General features: G+C 43.7%; 1 protein-coding gene across 2 annotated transcripts in view; it reads right to left on the bottom strand.

Annotated features, from left to right (window-relative positions):
- Positions 1-6,065: 6,065 nt before the first annotated feature.
- Positions 6,066-23,340, bottom strand: part of Foxj3 (forkhead box J3) — a 93,957-nt gene continuing 76,682 nt past the window's right edge. For both annotated transcript variants that reach the window (XM_021160896.2, XM_021160897.2), the window contains 7 exons: positions 18,170-18,298; positions 15,816-15,993; positions 14,926-15,339; positions 13,570-13,671; positions 11,833-12,024; positions 10,239-10,346; positions 6,066-8,868 (listed from right to left, as the gene is read on the bottom strand). In XM_021160896.2, the coding sequence (XP_021016555.1) occupies positions 8,753-8,868; positions 10,239-10,346; positions 11,833-12,024; positions 13,570-13,671; positions 14,926-15,339; positions 15,816-15,993; positions 18,170-18,298 (1,239 nt within the window). In that variant the 3' untranslated portion in view covers positions 6,066-8,752. The remainder of the gene's footprint in view (positions 8,869-10,238; positions 10,347-11,832; positions 12,025-13,569; positions 13,672-14,925; positions 15,340-15,815; positions 15,994-18,169; positions 18,299-23,340) is intronic.

Below are 23,340 nucleotides of genomic sequence, written 5' to 3'. Positions count from 1 at the left end.
TTCCATGGCCTTCTGAGCCACAGCACCATCTAGGGACAACCAGCCACTGTCCCAAACCTGGCTGGCATTCAAGGTCAGCCCCCCCCCCCCCCCCCCCCCAGTATCTCATTCAACCAAGGATCTCAAAGCACTACACTGGAGTAGGAGGGAATGCCAGAGCTCAGGCTCTACCCAGAACTAGACAGCCCCCAGTGGCAGCTTCATCTGAATTCGGTGTCAGCTTCTGTGCTGGAGACTGGTGAAAAGAACAGTTCCACCTCAGAGCTCGACATTTTCTAGCAACTTTCAGGGGCCCCTGAACCCCAGAGTTAAGGTTAAAGCCATTTCTACTCCTTTGTGCTCTGGAAGCCTTCCCATGCTACTTAGAGCCACATGGCCTCTGAGAGGTTGGCAGCATAAGCTGCGTGCCCAAAGCTCAGACAAGGCCTGGAATGACAAGGCCTGGAAGGGGGGGGGGGGAGGGGGAAGGAAGGATGCTTCCATGTCTAAAAGAAATAAAGTGGCACGGCTTGTCCTGAGCACAGCAGTTAACAACTGTGGCAGACAATTATTCTACAATTGGCTGGGCCAAGCCCCAGTGCTCTGCAGCTATAGCTATCAGTTGTCACTATCCCCAACACAGCTGGCCCTAACCTCAATGCTGGAAGTTGGGTAGTTCTACTTGATGCTGGGGTACCCTGGGCTTCTCCAGGAGACTGATACTATTCCTTCCAACCAACAGATCTGGTTTAAGGGCTGTGTCTGGGTGACCTCATCTGATTCCCAAGTGCCCATGAAGGCTGGTCCCCTACAAACTTAAATCCTCCAACAGGTCTCCTGCCTGTAAGCCCACAGGCCTAAACAGGGAACAAGGCCCAGAAAGAGCCTGGAGACACTAGGCCTGATCTGTGTGGCCTTAAGAGGTGTGGTCTGCATTTTAGTTCAATCTGTGAAGCTTGTAAATGTGTTTCAGAGGGTGTACCAATCTCTGGTTGCCATGAGAACCCAGGAGGCCATAAATGCCTGACAATTCCAGTGTCTGTGAACCTCCTAACAGCTTTGGCAATGAGTGTGTATGTATATAACTGTATGATCCCATTTTAAAGGGTGGGGGCAGTGAGCTGGAGCTCACCGGGGTTAAGAAACCATATCTTCCCAAGGCATGCACACACATGGCTGCTGAGTCCGGCCATATTGACTGTGCACCGTAGAAAGGCACAAGGCCAACAGCACACGTGTAAACACAAGCTTTGAGCACCTTCAGCCCAAAGGGAGGCACAACTTTCAGATTTGCTGTCAGGTGGATTTAGAGACAACTCTGGCCATATAGCTATAAATTCCAGAACCGAATCCAATTTCTGAAATGCCAAAGAATAAGCTGACCTTCCCGAGTGCCTCCTATACTTATCCTGGCATCACACAAACCTCCCCTTTGAGAGAAGAAGAGAAGTGGCCCACCAAGAGTCAGCAATGCCCACTCTGCAGAGGAGAAAATGGGTGATCAGAATGCTCGTATCACACAGGAAGTAGCAGCTGATGGTGCCTGGAGGCCCTGGCCAAAGTCCCAGTCTGGTGTCCCCTCCCCCAGGGCCCCAGGCTGGTGGGCACTTTCCCTTGATACTTCAGGGGGGCAGCTGTGGAGTGGAGAGGGTGTGTCTGCTTGTTTGCCCAGTCAAGTCATCCCCCTGTGGCTGGCCAGGATGAGATGATGGGTACCCGTTTGCCATCTGTTCCCATTCACACACAGCAGCTGCCTCTTTTTCCTCCTCCTGGAGGCATCTCACTGAAGGCAGGACAGAGGTTCATCTCGAGTGCTCACCCCCATGAGTATCCTGTGTGCACGTGTGTACGCATACACACACCCTTACCCTTCAGAGGAGCCCAAACAAGACACAATGTTGATGGATTTTCACTGGACTCCTTGTGGGACGTGCTGGGAATAAAGCCTAGAGCTCAGGTCCCTGAGGCCAGGCTGTGCTGGTGGAAGTGGCATTTGAAGTGGCCTTTGACTGGGGGGAGGATAGCTGGCCTGGGCTAAAGCACAGCAGGGCTCCAACAATACCAAGCTTGGGAATTTGCCTGATGACAGTGAGAAGCAGTTTAGGACCTTGAGAGAGCCACTGTGCATGAGGACATTGCAGCAGAGGACGAAGGCAGAGGGTAAGCTATAAGCGGTGAGCATACAGGATAGAAGGCAGTGCTCCAGCTCAGCAGGTACTAAGGGGAGTGTGGGGGAGGAGAATCAGCTGTTCGTGGCAACTTAGAGCAGAGGGAAGGAGGGAGGAGAAGTTCCTTTGAATCTATCTATGTACAGTACACAGCTGCCATGCGCTTATCAGCTTCTCAACACCACTCTGAGGTGATGTGTTTTGTTCTGATGAAAAGGAAACTGGAGCTCAGGGAAGGCAGTATCTGGCCCACAAAGAATCCTAGAACTGGACTCCAAAGCCTGCCCTCTTCCCACTGCCTTAAACATCACTTGTGCTGGCCACTCCAAATGACAAGGGATCAGTTTCTGCTAGGATGAGAAAGCTTGGGCAGGCACAGGTATTCATCTGCCATTTAGCCCAAAACAACACTACCTGGGAGAGAAGCAAGAGGGTCAACCCAGGCATGTGAGGAGACTCACAGGGCCTAACTGCGACAGCCCGTGGGTATGCAACTTGAGCTGATGCTCCTACCCTCAACCCCATAAGACCTGTCCTATTTCCAGTCCTCTGAGCTTGTGCTTGGATCCCCAGAACATATCAAAGCTGGATGGATGGTTTGGCAGCCTGGGAAGATGGGAGACTGGATCCCCAAGGCAAGCTGCCTAGGGAAACTAGCCATTATTAGTGAATTCTGGTTTCTGACTCAGAACCTGCTTCATTGACAGGATCTCAACCTGGGGCCTCCACAAGTATGTGTGCTCACATTAACATGCATCCACATCTGTGCCTACACATACACACAAAATAAACACACACATAAATGGAAAAAGAAATCAGTCAGTGCTACTCAGCTTGCACAGTGACAACTACCTAACCATCACACTGTCTCAGTCTGTCTCTGTCTCTCTCTCTCTCTCTCTCTCTCTCACACACACACACACACACACACACGAGCCATTCCTGCCTCCTGAGCATCACTCAAGCAGTGGAAGGGAAGCTGAGAAATGTCCTTTGACATCGTTAACTTGTCTGGGACAGGAAGTTCCCTCTGACCTTTGGGGTAGGGGGAGCTGAGAGCAGAGAGGTGACATTCCACGACAGGGAGATAGGGACATGGGCAGGATCTAAGGTAGGGTGGGCTGGGGAGAGGGAGGTCAAAGGCTCCTGGGATTGTTGTGAAAGAGGAAACCAGCCTCTACTGGAAACAGACCAGAAAGAAGCAGATCTGGGCTGTCTCCCCACTCACAAGGCAGTGAGTGACCTTTGAGCTACCACTTCACCCCTCAGAGTGGCAATCCCCGGCAGTAAAAAGCAGATAATGGCACTGACCCCATGAGGTGGCTGGGAGTGCTGAGGCAGATAATGGCTGTCAAGAGCGGGCAGGGAGCTGGCAAATGGTAGCAATAACCATAAGGCACTTGACAGAGCAGTGCATGGACATCCTCCAGGCCCGCTCAGGCTCACAGGCAAGGTGTGCCTGCTTGAGCCACACCTGCAGCAAGAATGTCAGCTGGGGGGGGGGGGAATTCCTGGAGGGGGGAATGAGCTTCATCAGGGTCCAGCCAAGGCGGCAGTGGACACCCCAAATGACGTGTAGGCTGAGAACAGCAGGTGGGGGGGTGTCAGGCATCCCCAGCCATCAGTGCTACCACACAGGGGAAGGGGACACAGACAGCGAGGAAGGAAGGTGCCTCTTCCTCTGTAAGCTCTGGGGTGTGCTAAGGGGTGGCACAGCTCAGAGCTGAAGGAACCCTTCCAGAAAGGAGAGGCATGCAGCAGGCAGGGCTGCCCCCTGGTGATCACAGGCATTCCATGCAGCCTTTGCTTTACTGCTTTTAATGACTTTTAAAAATGATGTGTATGTGCAGGAAGGAGTGCACTGGATGCTCTGGGGTTGGAGCTCCAAGTGGCTGTGAGCCACCCAGCATAGGTACTGGGGAAAGATCTAGGACAAGTCCTCCAGAACAGACCATGGTCCTGGCTTCTGAGCCACCGAGCCACAGCCTTGCCTCTTTTTCCTTAGTTCCCCCCTCTACTCAGGGGCAGTCAGGAAGACCTGGAAAAGCACAGCAGCCTGCTGAGAACAGAGGGCACAGGCTATGCGGACTAGCTTTGGAATGCAGCCCTACTGCTGCTGTTATTACCAGCTCTGTCGCCACACCTGGCCCAGATGCTTTTTAAGGGGTTGGGAATAGCACTATCAGCCCCAGGGGGCTGTTCCCTAATAGTAAATATGATGATCTATACCAAGTATTGGGGAGAACACTAAGTAGCTGGGGTCCACATTTGGGATACTGCCCTGAAATGGGACTGTAATCTGGTTTCGATTGAGCCAGTTGTTTTCCCATGGTGACTTGTCAATTTATCAGACCTTGGGAAAGGAAGGAGAAGTTCAAAATTTTCTCTTGAATTTACTATAAAAGAAACCAACGCAGGGACTGTCTCAGGAAGCCAACATGCTGCCTATTCTGCTTGGTTGTAGCCTATCCCTAAGCTCCAGAAGAGACTGCAGACTTGCTTCTAAGGGCAGTGCACACCGCACCAGCCAAGAGCACACACACAGTGAGCTACCCTGCTCACGCGATGTCCCATCTTATACAGGCCCTCTAATGTTTGAAGTCTCTGTTCTCTTGCAGTGTCCGCTGCAGTTGCAGCATCCCTCATGTCTCCAAAGCTGTCCCCTCTTCCACACACAGTGCCACGATACCACTCCGCCATCAGGTGACAGCACATCAAGTTAGTCTGTACAAGGGGATGAAGGGCGGTGAGGAGAGGAAAACTTGTGGGCGTTGGTTTTCTCCTCCCAACACTAGTTAAGGGGGTCTGAACTCAGGTCGTCATCAATCCTGGAAGCAAGTGGATTTACCTCGAGCCATCCCTCCTACCTGTGTACAGGAAGTCTGAACTGCTGCTACGGCAATGACTCTCCTCAGAATTCCCCAAGTAGCTGAGAGACTTGGAACAAGTTGCTTCCTTTACTGGGTCTGAATGCTCTCAATAAAATATGCTTGCATTAAGTCATTTTTATAAGAAAATGAAGCATGAAGTTTTGAATGCCCCTTCCATGAAGTTTGACTGAGCTGCCATGGTTTGTCCGGGACTTTTTACACAGCTGGTAATGGCCATTTATTTATGAAGAGCAGCCCTCGGAGTTGCATGTTAAAGCTGAGGAAAATACACACGCCGCAGACTGTGTTTCTGCCTCCACTGACCAGGAGAAGCACACTCTAGTCGGAAACTTGCCAGCAATGGGCAACAGGAACACAGCCCAATCTTGCCCTCTAAACACACACACACACACACACACACACACACACTTTCACACATGGTGAGTAGTACTGTCTCCTTGGCTTTGGCAAACCATGGAAGAGTTTTGGAATCTACTCCACACACAGCCATCCTAAGTCTACAATTAGGTAAAGGGTGGGCAAGCTCTTCTTGTGCAGGTCTCCATGCTTCTTGCCTGGCAACTAACTAAGCCTTTTTGAACCTGTTCCTACCTCAACCCACAACCCTCACTCTAGTCGAGCCTGAGCCAGGGTGTAGAGCAGCAGTGTCAGGGAGATGACCACTGGCCTCAGGTCCTTTGGAGGATGACCTGCAATGCCGTCTCTGAAGAGGCTTTCCTAAGCTACTGCTCCTCACCAGGGAAGCTTCCGGGGTGGCCTCCCTGGTCAGGTGCTGCCTGCTCGGCACCCCAGGCAAGTATGTACGCATTAAAGGTAGGAACTATGGCTTCCTCTTCTCTGACTTTCTCTCTGGAGAGCTTGCACAAGTGTCTGCTCAGGAAAGTGAGGCGCAGAGATTAAACAGCTTTAAGTTCAGTGCGAGGGCAGCAATGCCTGGGTCTCAAACTCCCAAGGGCTCCATGGTCTGGCCACTGGCTTCAATCTGGCTTCCTCAAGCAGCAAATAACACAGACCATCAGGCTGCAAATACAGTTATCATAATATATTTATTTTAAGTGCCATCCATGCATATCAGTTCTGGCAGCGACAATCCTAATGACACTTGGAATATTTCTTTACAGCACTATACGGTTACAAAGAATGGGTGCCACTCACCATTGGCAGAATATGAAATCGTGCAATAGGAAAACTGTAGAAACATTAAAACACTTGACTGTCCAACAGCAGCACAAGAGCAGGTTGTTTCTGCACAAAAGCCAATGCATGTCACCACATATATACAGTATAAGTATGTACACATCACCCTTCCAATGACCATATCAAAATACTCTATTCCATCGGAAATTATCCCAACATCGATCCCCTCCCACTTCAAAGGACGTCTGAGACACATATTAAATATTTACAGGAACACACAGGAGTACATTTACATTTCAAACACTGCCACAAATGCCAGTCGGACTCTTCTCCTGGACAGAGCGCCCCATCTGTGTATGTATGTTTGTTAGTCTTTACCCCAAAGTCTCCAGTTAATTTCAGCCCTAGAGAACTTGCTGTGTGTCATCAAATAAATCAGAAATGGCCACTAGAGGGACTCTGCGCCCACCAGGTAGCCTTCCCTGCCCAGGCACTCAGGCTTGCTGAGCCCCAGGGAAACAGGGAATCACAGAAGAGTGGTGAGTCTGGCCTCAAGTGCCATTCTTGGTCAGTTTAAACATTCATAAATATATTGATCACTGCAAATCAGTAATTGTCAAATGGGAAGTTAGCTTCACATAATCTGTAAACTCATCAAGCCATGCTGTTTCAGACTGCGATACTCCAACACCCAATCATTTAAAGTGCACACTGCTGCGGAGCAATCCTAGTCACGGAGCAGCCATTTTGGTGTCTAGAAAACAGAGACTTGAGTAAACTACTGGGGACCTCATTTTCCCAAGCTTTTTCTCTGCAGACAGCCATCTCATCTTGCCCGGTCCTTCCGAGTGAGGCCTGTTGGCTATTGGTTGAGAGTCCTCTGTACCTGAGCTTCTTTCTCTCATGCCAAGTGGGGGTCCAAGCAACAGAGAAGCCCGAGGCTCTCCCTTCTTCCCTGCACTCCCCATGGCTTCCCAGGGATTCATTCAAGACAACACTCCATTAATACATACACAGATATTCTCATTCCCCCCCCGCCCCGTCTCTTTCATGATCTCTTGCACTTACACACACACACACACACACACACACACACACACACACAAACAAACCTTTGTTCAAGTAGAGATTACTCATCCACAGACTCGCTGAGGTTAGTCAATGTGATTAAGCACTGCTTAGCCCAGAGACACTAACAAGCAACTGGTGACCAGTTATTTCTTCTTGATTTGACAGAATCTATTTCCTCATTAAAATGGATTTCCCCCTCTCTGTAAAGAACCAATTAACGATCTATTCACTGTGGGGAGGAGAATCTCCTTTCTTTACTTTCATTATAAAATCAACACAGTCAACCCTTGCAAGCTGTGACATGACACAAAACAAAGCAACTGATCAAAGCTCTGAGGTGCTTCATGCTGGGGACACACAGACCGAACAGCAGGTCACGCAGTCAGTCACTGCACTCAAGTCGCATGCAGCCCCTGCTAGCGTTACCAACAGCAGGGACACTGCAGTATAAACCCAGCCTCTGTATCTTGCTGCCTAGATAGACTGATTCAAATTCCAGGAAATTCCTACATAGCTATTAAGTCTCCCCCAGCAGGAAGGCTAAGCAAGACAGGAAGCACGCTCACCTGGTAAGGAGTGATGATAAAGAGAAGGACCAATGCTTCTGATTGTCTTTGTCTGTAAACTTTATCCAGAAAAATAACCATGCTTTCAGACAAATCCCTCCCTAGTGAATCCAACAGAACTGTGCATTCACAGAGCAATAAATATTAAAATAACACTTTTGAATAATAAATACATAAGTGACAATGGAGACATTGGTTTGTTTGAAGAGCCAAGCAATACCCAGTTTCAGTCAGCCCACACATTTCAGAGCTGCCAAGATGCAGCTGAGGAATCACACTGACAGGTACAACACACTCTCTACAACACCCCGCGTGACAAGTGACAAGCTTGCTCAGGAACAATGGCCCTCTGCACTGTTGAGAGTACCAATTCCAGATTCTTTGACTTACTCGGTGGATTCATGATTACTCCTATTTCTGAAGATTAAATAAAGGAAACTGGGCTTTGAAAAACTGATTTCCTTTCAGCTCTCTGTATCATTTGAAAGCATCCTGCAGAAAATGGCCTAACAAGGAATAAAAACTGACAGTAACTTTCTTTTCAAGATACAATAATCCAATTAGAAAAAACTTGAAGCCTTTCAGTAATATTTGTACACATATTTACACATATGTATCTATAAACTGCTCGCAGCAAAATAGGCTCTGTCTGAAAAATCAGTCTGGCACTTGTGGTCAACATCAAACTGACACAAATATGCAAAAAGCTGTCCAAATCACAACAGTTAGGAGCTACAGAGGGTACTGGCAGGGAGACAAACATGTAGTTCTTGCTTGGGTTGGATAAAAGCAGTTAAGTTACCCAGCTAGAATCTCTGATTGTCTTCGAAAGGAATTTAGATAGCACTGGTAACATCGCTTTGTTTTCTCAACCGGCCTCTAATCCGTCCTTTCACTGAACAAAAAGAATCCTGGAGTCTGCTGTCTTGCAGAAACAAGCCTACACTATTGAATCCCAATCAAAGTCATCCTGGATGTCATCTGGAGGCAGAGGGCGCCGCATTGGGAAGGCTTGGGAAGGCATCATGTGCTGCTGGTTCATGGCTCCGTGATGACCTGGAAAGGAGGGGGTAGTGTCAGCAGTGAGCTGGGCAGGAAGTCAGGAAGACACCAAGTAGGCTGAGAGCTTGTCTCCTATGTACTAGGACATAAGCACACTGCCAGGAATCCACCCCAAATCCTCCAACAAGGTGGTTCTTCTGGTCCTTCTTTTATAGTAGGGAGCATAGGGTTAAAGCAGTTGAACAACACTACAGGTATATAATGATACACGCATGTAATCTAAATCCTAACCACTCAGGAGACAGGTAGGCGGGAGGACCATGGATCAAGGCCAGTCTGGACTACTCACACCGACTCAAAAACAAACAACCCCCAAACCCAAAATTGAAACGCAGTCTACCTGACTCTAAAATCAAGAATGCTATCAGAGGGCTGGAGTAACGGCTCAGCCGTTAAGAGTACTGGTTGAGCCACCAGAAACCATATGGTGGCCTAGTACTCCAGGTCCAGAGGATCTTATGCTCACTCTGACCTCCTTTGGCAACAGTCACACGCAGGAAAAATAACCCATACACCTAAAAAAATTTTAACTTTAAAAAAAAAAAGTCATTGATGTATGACTGAAGTTAGACTGGGTCATAACAGAATTTACTAACAGCAGTCCTTTTGTTAGAATTTAAGCATATCCTTTGAAATGTTATAAAAATATTTACAGGATCATTGTTTGTACTGTAAAAATCAAACTCCAAGCTACCTGCTAATTATTTTTCTCAAGAATCCTTTAACATATGTTATGGTTTTCAGTATATTACACTATATGAGAAATGGTGACATGTCTTTAAGAAAAAGGTCAATCCCTCATGGTGTCAGGAAGGAGACAGGCAATCAGGCTTGAGCTCCAGCCACTGCATCTTGGTACCTGCAAATCACTAATGGGGTGAGGAAGGGGGTGTAACAGCAGACACATTCCTTCCACTTCACCCAATGACAGCACTGCGGTCAGTCCCTTCCCCACTGCCTGGCACACAGGTCTCTCTAGGTCTCACACATCCTCCTGGCAAATAAATAGTACTTAATGTCTTTTTCCCAGACAGGTAAAGTAAGGGGAAAGGTGAGTCACGGCTTAACCACTCATTAACCCAGGAGTTCTAGGTAGCTTCTCTCTCCTGACCCGATTCCTCCTCTAGGTAATCCTTAAGACTCTTACCAGTTCTAATAGCATGCACTAGTCTCCTGGCTACTTACAACTTATCATATCTTTAGCCTGGAAATAGGCAGATTAGATCTTTGAAACCAATAGAACAGAATTCTCAGAAGCTAATCAATACACGCCCCAAAAAGCTTCATTAAGTCCGTCAAAGTAAAAAAATCCTCAAAGATACTCTGCAACCCAGGCCATCCCAAGTATACTACACAGACATTACCTGCCATCGTAGTTCCTGGAGTGTTGAGTGCCTGTGGAATATGAGGATAACCAGGGGGTGGCATTACTGAGGGAGGGAGACTTTGCCTGGAATCTATGTACAAATTTCCTAATCAAGTTAAAAAACACAAAGAGAAAATACGTTACCATTATCATCAAAACAAAGCAAGCACTTGAATCGTAATAGAATGGCTACATACATGAAGCCGCAGAGATAATAAGGAAGGAAAACTATTCCTTCTGACATGCAGCTGGCTTCTGGTACAGGGTGCTATGCTAGGTTCTGAGAACACTGGCATAAGCTCATATGCAAGGACATCACTTCATTACAGTTCAAATTATTTTCACATCCATGATGTCACTTGACCCTCCCACTACCCATACAAAAGGGCAGACTGGAAATCACCTCTTTTTTTGTTTGTTTGTTTGTTTGTTTGTTTTTCAAGACAGGGTTTCTCTGTATAGCCCTGGCTGTCCTGGAACTCACTTTGTAGACCAGGCTGGCCACAAACTCAGAAACCCACCTGCCTCAGCCTCCCAAGTGCTGAGATTAAAGTTGAGTGCCACCACACTCGGCTCTCACCTCTTCTTTTTTACAGTCAAAGGAAACTCAAAAGCTTGCTCAAGGGCACAGCTTTGGCAGTGCAGGACTTAGAATCCACATGTCCCTGCTCACAAGCTCTTGTGCTGCTGCCCATCTCTCTACTGCCCTCAACTATCCCTTGACTGTCCACATCAGTGAACTCAAGTTTTAAGAAGACCATGTTCCTAGAATGCTAGTGTATCACATAAATTGCACTTGAATGCAACCAATGCAATGAAACTAAAAAGTACCTCCTATGTATGTTTCCTGAGAAGGGAAGAAAGCTGACCCCCACTATTAACAAGGTAAAACACATTGGATTTGGTTTTCACTAGCCACAGAAAAGCTAGACCTGTGCCCAGACAGGCTTAAGATGGCCTCAGAGATGACCTCGCCCAACAACCCCTCAACTCACATACAGGGGAAAAAACAGAAGAAACTTGACAGGAGCAGGAGCAGACTCTAAGTCCCAGGTCATTAACTCCAAGATAAGTTGCTGAAATTTTAATCACACTTCTATTTTCACAGGAGACAGGATGGGGGTGGAGGACAGGGGGACGATACACCCCAATTTCTCATTTTTCTATGCCCTCAGAGCATAGAGCCTGCACAATGACAACTTGCCATTCATTATGTGCGTTCTTTCAAGTGGACCTTAAACTTTTAATTTTAATATCCTTGAAAGATGTTAACATTTTGATTTTCACTATAAATCAACAAATTTAAAGTGAAATAATTTTATAACTTTTTAAAAAAAAAACACAAGTATCTCTTAGAGACTTGTTTAATAACTATAAAAAGTTAAGGATCACAAAGGATAATAGTAAATAATTCACACAAATCATAAGAAAATAGCCTTTTGCCCCCAAATTTTAAAGACACACTTTCCATAAAACATTCACCACCACTCATTTCTTAAAAACAACAGTGTACATAAATGTCACCCTGAGTGACACACCACATTGACTATCACCTGTGACAGTGAGCTCATGGAAGTTTATTAAGCCCATACCTGCCCCGATGTGTTGGGAAGGCTTTGCTGGGTGCATGGCACCGTGACAGACATTCTGCTGAACATTACTCTGCGAGTGGATAAGGCCAGTCTGTGTGAAGAACTGATTAAGAGAGGAACAGAGATCAGCGAACTGAACCTGATCTAATGACCAGTTCTTGAGATCCGCCTGCCTCATACTCTCCATCAGACCTACAAGGAAAGCATGTGAAACACAGTGAGCAGGACTACACTGCAGGACAAAGCCAGTACAAGCCTTCCCAGCCCTCAGTCTCCACTCACTCACGTCAGAATATATGCTATACTGAGACCTGAATTCAACCCCTCAAACCTGTATGCTACAAAACAGGTTTGTCATAGTTAGTGGCATACATGTACTTTTGGTGTTTGGGGAGACATGAAGACAGATCCCTAGGACTCACTGGCCAGCCAGCCTAGGCTTCTTGGTAAGTTCCAGGCTAGTGTAAGACCCTGTCTCAAAAGAGGGGGCAGAGCTGCATGAGGGTCTGAGTTTGGATCCCTGTTACCTGACTAAATGCCAACAACTGTGGCACCTGCCTGTAACCCAAGCACTGAGAAGGTGAGGGTGGGGGCAGGAGAGAGAGCACAAACAGGAGATGGAAAAACACGAAGGACACGACACAACACACGAGGAGGATCACCAGAGGCCAGCCATTTGAAGTCAAAACAGTGGGCATAAGGGTCAGTGAGAGACTGTCTCAAAAATACGGTGGAGAAACCACAGAGGAAGAGATTTCAACCCCTGACCTGCACATGTGTAGGCATACCCACACATAGCACACAAAACATAAATTAGGCACAGATGGTTCAGCTGCTAAATGTGTTTGTGCAAACTTGATGATCTGAATTCAAACCTAAAGAGTCCATAGTAAAAGGACAAGAACTGACTCCTTTGAGCTGTATGCATGTGCATGCACACATATGTCAGCAATCTTCATATATATACCAGACACATACATAATAAATAGAAAAAAAACTTAAAAGTAAAGGTGGACAGCAACTGGGAACAACACTTGTGACTGTCCTCTGGCCTCAAAATACAACTGTAGATACAAACACAAGAGGCAAGGCAGGGAGACAGACTATGCCAAACCTGATTCTTTAAACATGGCCATTATTCTGGCAGGATTGTTATATGTAATGATTTCCTATATCAATTGCCCAATTTATTAGAAATTCTTATGTGTCCTTTAAGAATACTACCATTGGGCTGGAGAGATGGCTCAGCTGTTAAGAGCACTGACTACTCTTCCAAAAATCCTGAGTTCAATTCCCAGAAACCACATAGTAGCTTATAACCATCTATAATGGGATCCAATGCCCTCTTCTGTTATGTCTGAAGAAAACTACAATGTATTCATATACATAACTAAATAAATCCTTAAATATTAAAAAAGAAAAAACCCACACCATTGCAAAAGCCATGTCTTTAATTAAAATGATGCTTCTCCCCCACCCCCTTTCTCTCTCTCTGGGGGTGGGGTGGGGGGCAAAACCTTCTTATGTGTCTCTGGCTGGAGGATTATTTACTATGTAGTCAATAGCTGGTTCACTCTTGGCAATCCTTCAGTCTCAAGCTTACCAAGTGCTAGGAGAGCAGGTACCTACCAATACACCTGGCAGGAGATAGTGATTTTGAACTATAAAGAAAAAAAGTTCCAGGGGAAAAAAAAAATCATGATAAATTTGTTCTATGTGAAAAGAACCAACCTTTACCTTGGAACTGTGAAAGGTCTACATCTGACCAGTTAACACTGCTGGCAATTCGACAGCTTTCCTTCAGCATATCGAGTGTTGCATACCAATCACTTGAAACACCTAAAAAGTAATGTTGACAATGTTGTTAACTCTAGGACAGGTTAGCATTGGGGTTATGGGTGTCAAGAGTCAGGTCATGAATCCCAAGTTCTACCACCTATTGGCAGTGTGATCTCATGCAAACTGCTTCAGCTCTTTGGCGTTATGCTTTTCCTCTCTATAAAATGTGCTAAGTTTTACTTGATTTGGAATAATAACAACGTATCTTGGTTGTCTAATACACAATGGCTAAAAAAAATGTTTCATCCCACCTCACACACATGGGATGTATAATTCACAGGAATGAATTATTATGAGAACCACTGTTATTACTCCTGACTCCCTGGGGATGCCTTTTCTCTGTATGGTGCAAAGAAGCCTAAGCAAGGTGCATCACCGACTGTTTCAATTCCAAATGGACTTTCTTTCCCTGGTACCAGACTTCTATTTCCTCAAACCACACAATATGTCTGTTCATTAGACATTCCATCAGAACGTACAAAGAACAGGCTTAAGTTTCTTAAGACCATAGTGATATAGATAAGGCATGCAATATCATCTGCTTTGTCCCTGAAAGTTTTAATTCTACTCTACAACTTTCTTAAGGCATGTATCTAAAAAAAATAACTGCAAAATGTTTAGAAAATATTCCATTAAGGCAGGAAAACTTCAATTCTATTATAGAATCTACTTATTACTAGGAAAACAAAACCAACCATTAAAGCCAAATAAAAAATTAAAAAAGTATTTTTATGATTTTTGAAATACTCATTCAAATTTTTTTGTTTTACTAAAAGTTAAATCACAGGTTTGAGACCAGCTCGAACAACCTGCTGAGAAATGCCCCCGCCCCGCCCCCCCCCCCAAAAAAAACCCCAAGGAACCAAAACCCAAAAACAAGTATTTTACTCAAAGTCACAGAGCTATATTGAGGATTCAAAGCAATCCTTTATGGCATAACTTGTGCTATTTCTTTTATACTTACATGGTGAATTTGCAAGCCTGCAAACAGACCATGCATTTCATTCTTTCATATCACTGGAAGCAGTGCCAGGGCAATATGAGAATTTAAAACTATAAGGAAGGCTGAGTTTGCCTATGTCTCCAGTGCATTTTAATCAAGGAACTCTTCAGATCACCCAAGGAGTGAATGAAACATAGTAAGAAAAGATTAAACAAGTAAACAGGGTTTCAGTAGTAAATATTACAGGAGGCCCAAACAATGAAGGGCAGACCTAATTCACAGCTATTCCAACCAAAGCCCAGGAAACTTACCAGAATTACAGGAGACCTGTTGCGGGGGTGGTGGTGGCTGATGTGCTAATGTCTGATGCTGATGGTTTGGATGGTGTTGTATGTGCTGATGTGGAGGGGGGTGCTGGGAGTGAGGCGGCTGTAGCTGGCTGTGTTGCTGTGGGTGTGGTGCTGGGTGCTGGGGACGCTGTGGGTGCTGGGGTAAACCATGCGGTCTATGGGGTGTATGTGGAGAGGGCTGGGGGTGCATCTGGGGGTGGGACAGCGAGACCTGTGCAACCGAATTACTACCTGTGGCGCTGAGGCCACTGTGATTGTTGGGCAGGCTGCTTTGGTTGCTGTGTGGGTGAGAGGTCACTGTACTGCTAGGAGAGTGCTGATAGGAACATGAAGTGTGGGACTGCTGGGAAGATTCCGAAGGGATGCTCATTAAACCTGAAAACAGAGTAAGATCGTTTACGGTCAGAGTCCCTTCTGTCCTAGGACACTTGAACAAGGCATATATAAGTAGTCCACATTCACAAACACACATGCAAATTGTTTTAAAGGTGCCATAAACAAACCACAACCTTGGTGCTATTCAACTCCAGTGGCTATCTAGTGCTAGTCAAAACAGAAACAAGGCCCATGTATTCAAACACCCTGTGTGCTGCCACAGATGTGGTGTGAGAATTCTTCAGCACAATGCTCCAGAATGCCCTCATAACCAAGTCAAATCTGCATGCAGGTTGAAATCAATGTGTTTTTCCTTTGTCACAACATAAATATACACAGCTCAGTAAGTCAAAAGTGGCGTAATATAACCCCCCTAAACCTCATCATAACTGTCTAAAATCAGCAGGTCTAAGAGATGGTCTGTGAAATTAAAACATTCATGTTACCAAAAAAAGGACATTTAAAAAAAAGCTTACCTTGTTGACTAAGTGACTGCTCAAAAACTGACTTATAAAGACTCCGAAATGAGGCACTGAGATCTTCAAAATTGTATTCTGTGAAAAGTAGCTGTTTCTCTCGTTCTGGAAGGTTGTACTGTGGCTGCTGCTGCTGAGGTGTTAATGACTGAGAGACTGGTTCTGGATGGTTAGTGACCTAATAAAAGAAAACAACCAATATAATGGCTTAATATTAGTGCCAGCTCTGGAATCCAAGTTAATAACCTTGGCCTGTGGGTTTTTCACTCTCTAGCCAGGCACACCTTTAAGTGTCACAGGGGGAAGAAAAAAAAAAGGAGGAATCCACAGCAATCCAATCCAGCCTCCACATGCATAAGAGAAACAATGACTCAAATGAGATAAGACTGGAATCCTCTCGATCTCTTGATCATGATTCTGTAGACTGCACTATACTATAGTACATACTATACTACCTACACTGCTTTCATTGATTTGTATCATCTTTATATAAGTTCAAATACCATCAGCAGATATACGACACTGCCCAAAACAACACTATTCATTTTGGGAGGAAAGGATGTTGGCTGAAGGAAACAAGAATGAAAGAGGTAAACAATACAGAAGACAGGGGCTACAGGTGCTTGGTGGAAGGCCTGCCCATCATGTACAAGACCCTAAGAACGATTCTAATGCCAACTCCTGCCCCATAAAGGAAACCCAACACAATGACTCCCAAATCTGTAAAACAAAGGAGATCCTGAACAAAAAGGAATAGACAGGAGCCTTGAGTTATGCAGGTTACACAAAATTACAACCGGCCCCTTAAAAAAAAAAAAAAAAAAAAAAAAGCACCGCACGCATGTACGTTAATTTTAAAGGGCATGTCTGTGCTCTGCTTGGGTTGACAGGTATGCGATCATGAGGACTGAAGTCTGGATCCCTAGAACCAAAGAAGAGGTGGATGCAGGGGCATGCATCTGGAATCCCAGCAGGCCTAAGGCAAGCTGGAGAATGCTGGGGAGCTCAAAGGTCAGCTAGTCTGGCATATGCAGCTATGAGCAAGAATTATCTTATATTTTTGAAAACAGCACAACATAAATGACATGTATTTTTAAAGACCATCATCTTTTATTTTTGTGTTTGTAGTGCTAGGGATAGAACCCAAGGCCCTGCATATGTCAGGCAATACTCTGCCACTGAGTTACACCTACAGTCCTCCATCCACTGTATTTCTGAAAGAGTTATCTGAGAGTGATAAACTACCATTTGGCTAGTGCTCTGTAAGTTAAGGTCTGTATAGTCACTGAAAATTAGCCATTCAAAACGATGCTCATAGACATCTGCAGTAGCAAAGAACATTTTTTTGCTAATGTTTTTTTCAAATACCAGTTTCAGGGGACCTAAAGGCTACCACATGCACATCTACAGGCACACATGTGTACAAAATGCCTATACACATAAGATAAAAATAAACGTTTAAAACTTTTGTATGAAGGGGCATGGTACCAGCAGTTGTACACTGATGACTTTATACTCCACCACACAAATGGAAAGGGAAAGCTCAATGGTGGGATGCTGATGGCAAACGTGATGAGCAGTGGCTTTCATCTTGTAAGAGAGGCTACTGTGAGGCAGCCTCTCATCCATCTCCCCGGTTCAGTGAGGCATAGCCTTTCTGTCTTATTCCCAAAATGGCTATTACTAAATGTCACAAAACTGCTCGGCCGCCATATGAAATCCATTCCTCCACTATCGCAAACCATTACTCATGGAGCCTGTCACATGGATATCTGGTTGATATTGCCATGTGAGATTTGGAGAATTGGCATCATTCTGATCTGGTTTATACTGCACAGTATTATCTATTCAAAATTACATACCTTTAAGTTTTGTGTAGATTTCAAAGTTGGTCTATGTAAGTAATAAAACTGCTTAATCACATATAAACTATCCTATGAACTAGCTCCTCTCCGTCAGTCATCTGCTAAGAGGTAACAATGAGTACAAGAGTAGGAATATTCACACACAAGCCCCTGCGTGTGTGGCATGACTTTGTTTTCCATACTGAATAAAAAATTAAGTTTGCTTTATGGGCTCAATTGATTAGTGAGAAATACACATTTTATTTCATCTTTCACTTATTCTGTTTACGTATCTGGGCATGCATGTCCCATGACACACATGTGGAGGCCAGAAGATAACTTGTAACAGTCGTTTCTTCTCCATCACCATATGGACGGTGGGGATGGAGTCCACAGAGCCACTTTATTAGCCCATTTCTACACTTTTTAAATTGACATTTCAAGTATGTTTGGTTAAATTTTTATACTAAATGAATATTCAACAAAGAAATGAACTTCATGGGGACTTACCGGTGTATAACTATGTACACTTCCAACACTGTTCAAATTAACAGACGCCAAACTCTGGTCTGAGAGACTGTTGTTAAGGCTGCTTCGAGGGCTATCACTACCATCCTGGTCAGCGTTGTACAGTGTTACCTGGAATGGAAAGTACAGCAGGCCCTCAGTACACAGTTCCTGTAATGAACACGGTTGGAGAGCAGCACTACACACCACAGCTGAGTTGTTGGCGGGACACAAACACCGGTGCCCTTTCCTTCCTTTAGCTTTTGCACCAAATTTATGTTCCAGTTTTAATTCCTTGTTCACCATGAAACAATTTTCTTACTGCTCCCAATCTAAAATACATGCTTATCTAGGACATAAACTAAATTTAATGAGTATAATTAGTAAACATTTAATATCAGAAGATTAAAAAAATCCATCATGTATAGTTTTATATGTGGTTTGTCAAAGCATGCATATAAGTGTGCTTCCTTAAAAAATTGATAGGCACCAGTGTCTCTGATACTAAAGACACATACTCATAAAACCAAGAATATACGATATAATTTTTTTAAATTGGTATTATCTGGCATATTGAAAATTATCACATAATTTAACTGATTAATTCATTTAAAATAACCATTAATACAATTACATAGTAACATTATCCAGTAAACAAGTAAAATGAGCCATGTTCTAATTTTTGTAAATTCTTGAGGTCTGCTTGATAGCAAACAGCAAGTGCCTCATTAGCTGCTTCCAGAGGCAGCTTGCCACTGTGTTGCTTAAGCATTAATGAACTTCTCATGTAGCTGTGCATAGTCCTTGATACATGAAAAAACTGCCAAGTATCAAGATTATAAAAACTGAAGTTGCAACATGTAATTAGAAAACACGGCAAATAACTCTTATACTCAGTTAAAATCTACTGTTCTACCTTGTACTTCTAACTGACCATTTATCTACACATTATGACACCATTTGAAAAATATTGATTTAAGTGATCTTGTGTTGACATATTTCACTATACATTGAAAACAAACAAAACCTAATACATGTTAACATCACCCTATCTCATTAGAGGCATCTTAGTAGTGGGAAGCTAGCAGACTCACTGTAGTGGACTCTCCTAGGACTCGAGTTTGTTTGTTTGTTTGAAGCTCAGATTTTACTACGAGAACCAAGTAGTAATGACTATTTACCTTAGGCCACAGAACCACTGTGTTCACTATGAAGCATCTGTCAACACTAACTAACCTGTCACCTGTTCTCTCCAGGGAGAGCAGTAACCCAATGACACAGTAGCTTCTAACTCAACAAACACATGCTTTTCTTTGAAACACTGTGTTTTGTGTTCTGTTCAGGAATACTAAGCTCTGTGGTAACAATTTAATAAAACTTTTTCCTGCTTTACCAAAGTAAATCTAGTTTTAAGTTTTCTTTAACTTGTATCTCTGGTGGTGAAGAATATAACAGTGTCAAGCTTCAATTAATGATGTCTAGCTAATGTTACCCACCAATTTGGCACACCAGTGAAAATACAAATTTAAAAACATTAAATGTGTTATTATAAAGCCAGTTCTGAACTCAACGGAATCACTACAAATGACTGAGTTACTCAGACATCCACAGCTGACTACATGTGAGAACTAATGACACTACCTATACCTCTAGTTCCCTAACCCCCCTCCCCCCCATGCTCCTCCTCCTAACCATCCATGTCAGCAGCGACCTTCATCTCCTATCTCAACACACGGAGATCTACCACTACTGCCAGGTTTTTCTATGTTAAAATCATTTATGGTTTCTCTTTCACAAAGCCTTGTTTCCTATTGCATTATCTGCTCTAAATATTATTGCTTTCCCCCTATTAAAAAAATTTTATCTGACTGAAAACATTGTCATCTTTTATGATTTAGATATCAGACCTATCTAAAACTGATTTTTCTACACTGAAGATGATTTTTCCTTTACACTTATTGAAAGCATTGCTGGATTTATTCAGAGTCTGTCTAGTCTTATGTTAGTACCAGTTTCATTTATAGTAAGCTTTCTCTTGCTTAATATTTAGGAGAAAGAGCTCATTTAACTGTGTGTATGCAGGGCAGACTGCCTCAGGTGTCAAGCTTAGCAACATTGTCCACCTCTTTCTGACAGTGATTCTCAGTGACCTAGAGTTTACCAATTAGGCAAGTAGACTGGCCACTGAGCCAGAGCTGCTCCTCACCCCACCTCTGCAGTACAGGGGTAATAAACGCACCTCGATTGTATCTGGTGTCTTTACGAGGGTTCCAGAACTCACTCAAGCACTTGTCTTTGTGAGCTTCTGTGGTCTAAATATGAAATGTCCCCACAGACTCACATGTTTAACACTTGGTCTCCAATGTTGCAGCCATTTGGGAAGGATGCAAGGCCTTCAGGGGATGTGAACCTTGAGATTCTACAGTGCTGCCCTGCTTCCTGTTCACTTTCTGCTTTCTGAAAGCTGATGCAATATGGCTAGCCCTTGCAGCCATGACATCCCACAGTGGTGAGTGTAAATAAACCATTTCTCCCTCGAATTCATTCTAGTCAGGTACTGTCACACAAATAACTACTACACAGGGCAATTGCCTTACCAACTGAGCCACCCCACAGGCCCATTATCCCACACTTCTCTCCCTCTATTCCTTCTACTTTCCCTCCCTTCCTCCCCACCTTTCTTATCCAAAAGCACATCAGGATTCTGACCATCAGCATCAACAAGAAAAACTGACTTCTTTACAATCATCTTCTGCATAAAGACTGTGTTTCCTTAGCGATGGCTTTATTTTCTGCCCATTATTTCTGGTCTGATTGCTCTTCTCCAATTATGGGCTGTTCCTACTTGTCTGTCTCCTGGTCCTTCCTGTTGCTCTGAGAGCAGCACTAGGGCTGCAGGTATGCATGAGCTCACTCCACTACCGCCTGTGACTTTCTTACCTCATACATTGGGACTTTCTCCTTCTACAGACACGTGGTTTTGTATCCTTTTGTGTTCACCAGATTCTCATTTAATTGTTATATAAAATACTTTCTACTTCACCCCTCCCCCCTTTAAACCACAGTCCTTCTCTGCATTTGTTTTGGTTGTTTCTAAATATTTAAACCATTAATATTTAACTGAGGCTATTACTTTATGTCTCACAGGCTTTGAAGTCACTTGTATTTCACTGCTTTAAAGTATTTTCTAATTTATATCACGTATCTTTGATCCATGGGAGTAAGTTAGTAGCACACTGCTTAACTTACAAATTCTAGAGGAACTTTCTGACTATGTTTTTGCTATGACTTCTAATCCTAATTCATTCTATGGGAAATATAATTTTTATGTTTTAACATGCCTTCCAAATACTGATTTTGGTAACTACTCCATGGGTATTCAAAAATATATTATGCAAATGGTGGATATATACTGTACATAATTTGGATTTCCTAATTTGGGTCAAATTTTCCACAACTCTAATGGAATTTTTTTTTTTTTGGCAGCGAATTTCAGAGCTTTATTGGTAGGACAGAGGGCCACATTTCTGCCTGCTCACCCCTAAACTGTTATTGCGCTGAGACCCCTGGTGATCTTCCTCATGACCTCCTCTAATGGAATTTTTTTGTTATCATGGTCTTGATATTCTTGTTTTGATTTTCTGATTTTATCGACATGTTAAATAAACTCTAACATTACAAATAATGATTTGTTCGTTTTTTCTTTCAATCCTGTCCATTTGAGAGTATGCTATTAGATATATACAAAGATTGTCACTTCATAATCAATACAAATACCCCCTTATAAAATACAACTTTTCACTTAGGAAAAAATTTTTTTATAAGTACTGCAGAGCTGGATCTTTTCTGCCAACCAACCATTCTAAAACTCTTACGTGTAAGTCAAGTGTTGCTTGTCTTTACATTTCATGCTACTCCTGGTATACCTAGTTTTAAAGACTGTTTTGTTTCCTCCCAATTCTTCTTTGTTCCTTCCCTTCTCACTTTTGAGATTTACTATGTTTCCTTATTACACTGGTATACGGTTTTATTACTTTAAAAAATAATCTGGAGCAGTGATGGTTTGTTCATAAAGCATGGAACTTTGATCAGTCATTCGTGGAAAATTGTGGCTCCAGATAATCTCTAAATAGAATTTAGCTGTCTTTTAACAAAAATAATTTATCCACCACTCTACAAACAGTTGAGGCTAGTCTACAATGGTCTGTCCTTACTCACAGGACAAATGCTACGTGTATATATAATGTGGCAGCCCGCATTATTCACCACAGCTCTCACTGAAGACTGTGAAGTGCAATCTTTGTCCCCTAACTGGAAAGACTACTAGATTCCAGCCAGTGGTAAGTCTATTTTCTTTATATCTGAGTCCAAGCTCACAGAATGAGGATTTCACAAATGCTTAAAAGTGGATTTTGCTTACATAAACTTCAACTTCTGCTATTCCTCAGGATCTTTTCTCCTAAGTATTCATTCATTTCATAGTCCCCTCCCTCCAGTTTCTGTAGCTCTCACACACGCCTCTCTCAGGTTCCTTTTCTGTGGCCCCTGTCAGGGTCTGTCAAGTAGGAAATGTCCCAAAGGAAAAATTTATCTCGCCCCATGCATTTGCCTGGTCCCTTAATGACTAGTTGTTTCTGTCTCCATTTCCTCCTTCCTCTTTGGCCCCTCATATAGATGTGCTAGCATGTTTATACAGGTTGAGTAGGGGGAAAAAGGCAGAATGGTTTGTCTGGTATTCGTTATCTGAAAATAAGATCTAAAAACTGCAGCTCTTAGAACATCATGATTTGGTCAGAAGATTCTAACATTATTTCTTCCTGGGTCATAATAACTTCAACTGTCCATGTCCAGGCCCTCAGCATCACAGACTACTGCCAACGTTATATTAGAGATTTCTGGTTTCAAACTATAAACACTTCAGAAAATTTTCAGTTTAGATGCCCATCATTAGAGATGTTATTTAGATGTCTAGGCCCTATTCAAGATAGAATAATAGAACTATTAGGACTTCACCAAACTCCATCAGCACTAGGAAACACACAAACACTCCCTTCTCCCCTAAAGACAGTGATCATTCCACAGACTGCCACGTTGGAAGAAAAATTATTATACTTCCACTGCCAGTGTCCTTTCAAACTGAAATCTGCTTACATCACAAACAAATTCTTGACAAT

This window comes from Mus caroli, chromosome 4 (genome assembly GCF_900094665.2).
Source record: "Mus caroli chromosome 4, CAROLI_EIJ_v1.1, whole genome shotgun sequence".
NCBI lineage: Eukaryota > Metazoa > Chordata > Mammalia > Rodentia > Muridae > Mus > Mus caroli.
Note: the sequence above shows the minus strand (reverse complement) of the source record. Positions and strands in the feature narration are given on the sequence as shown.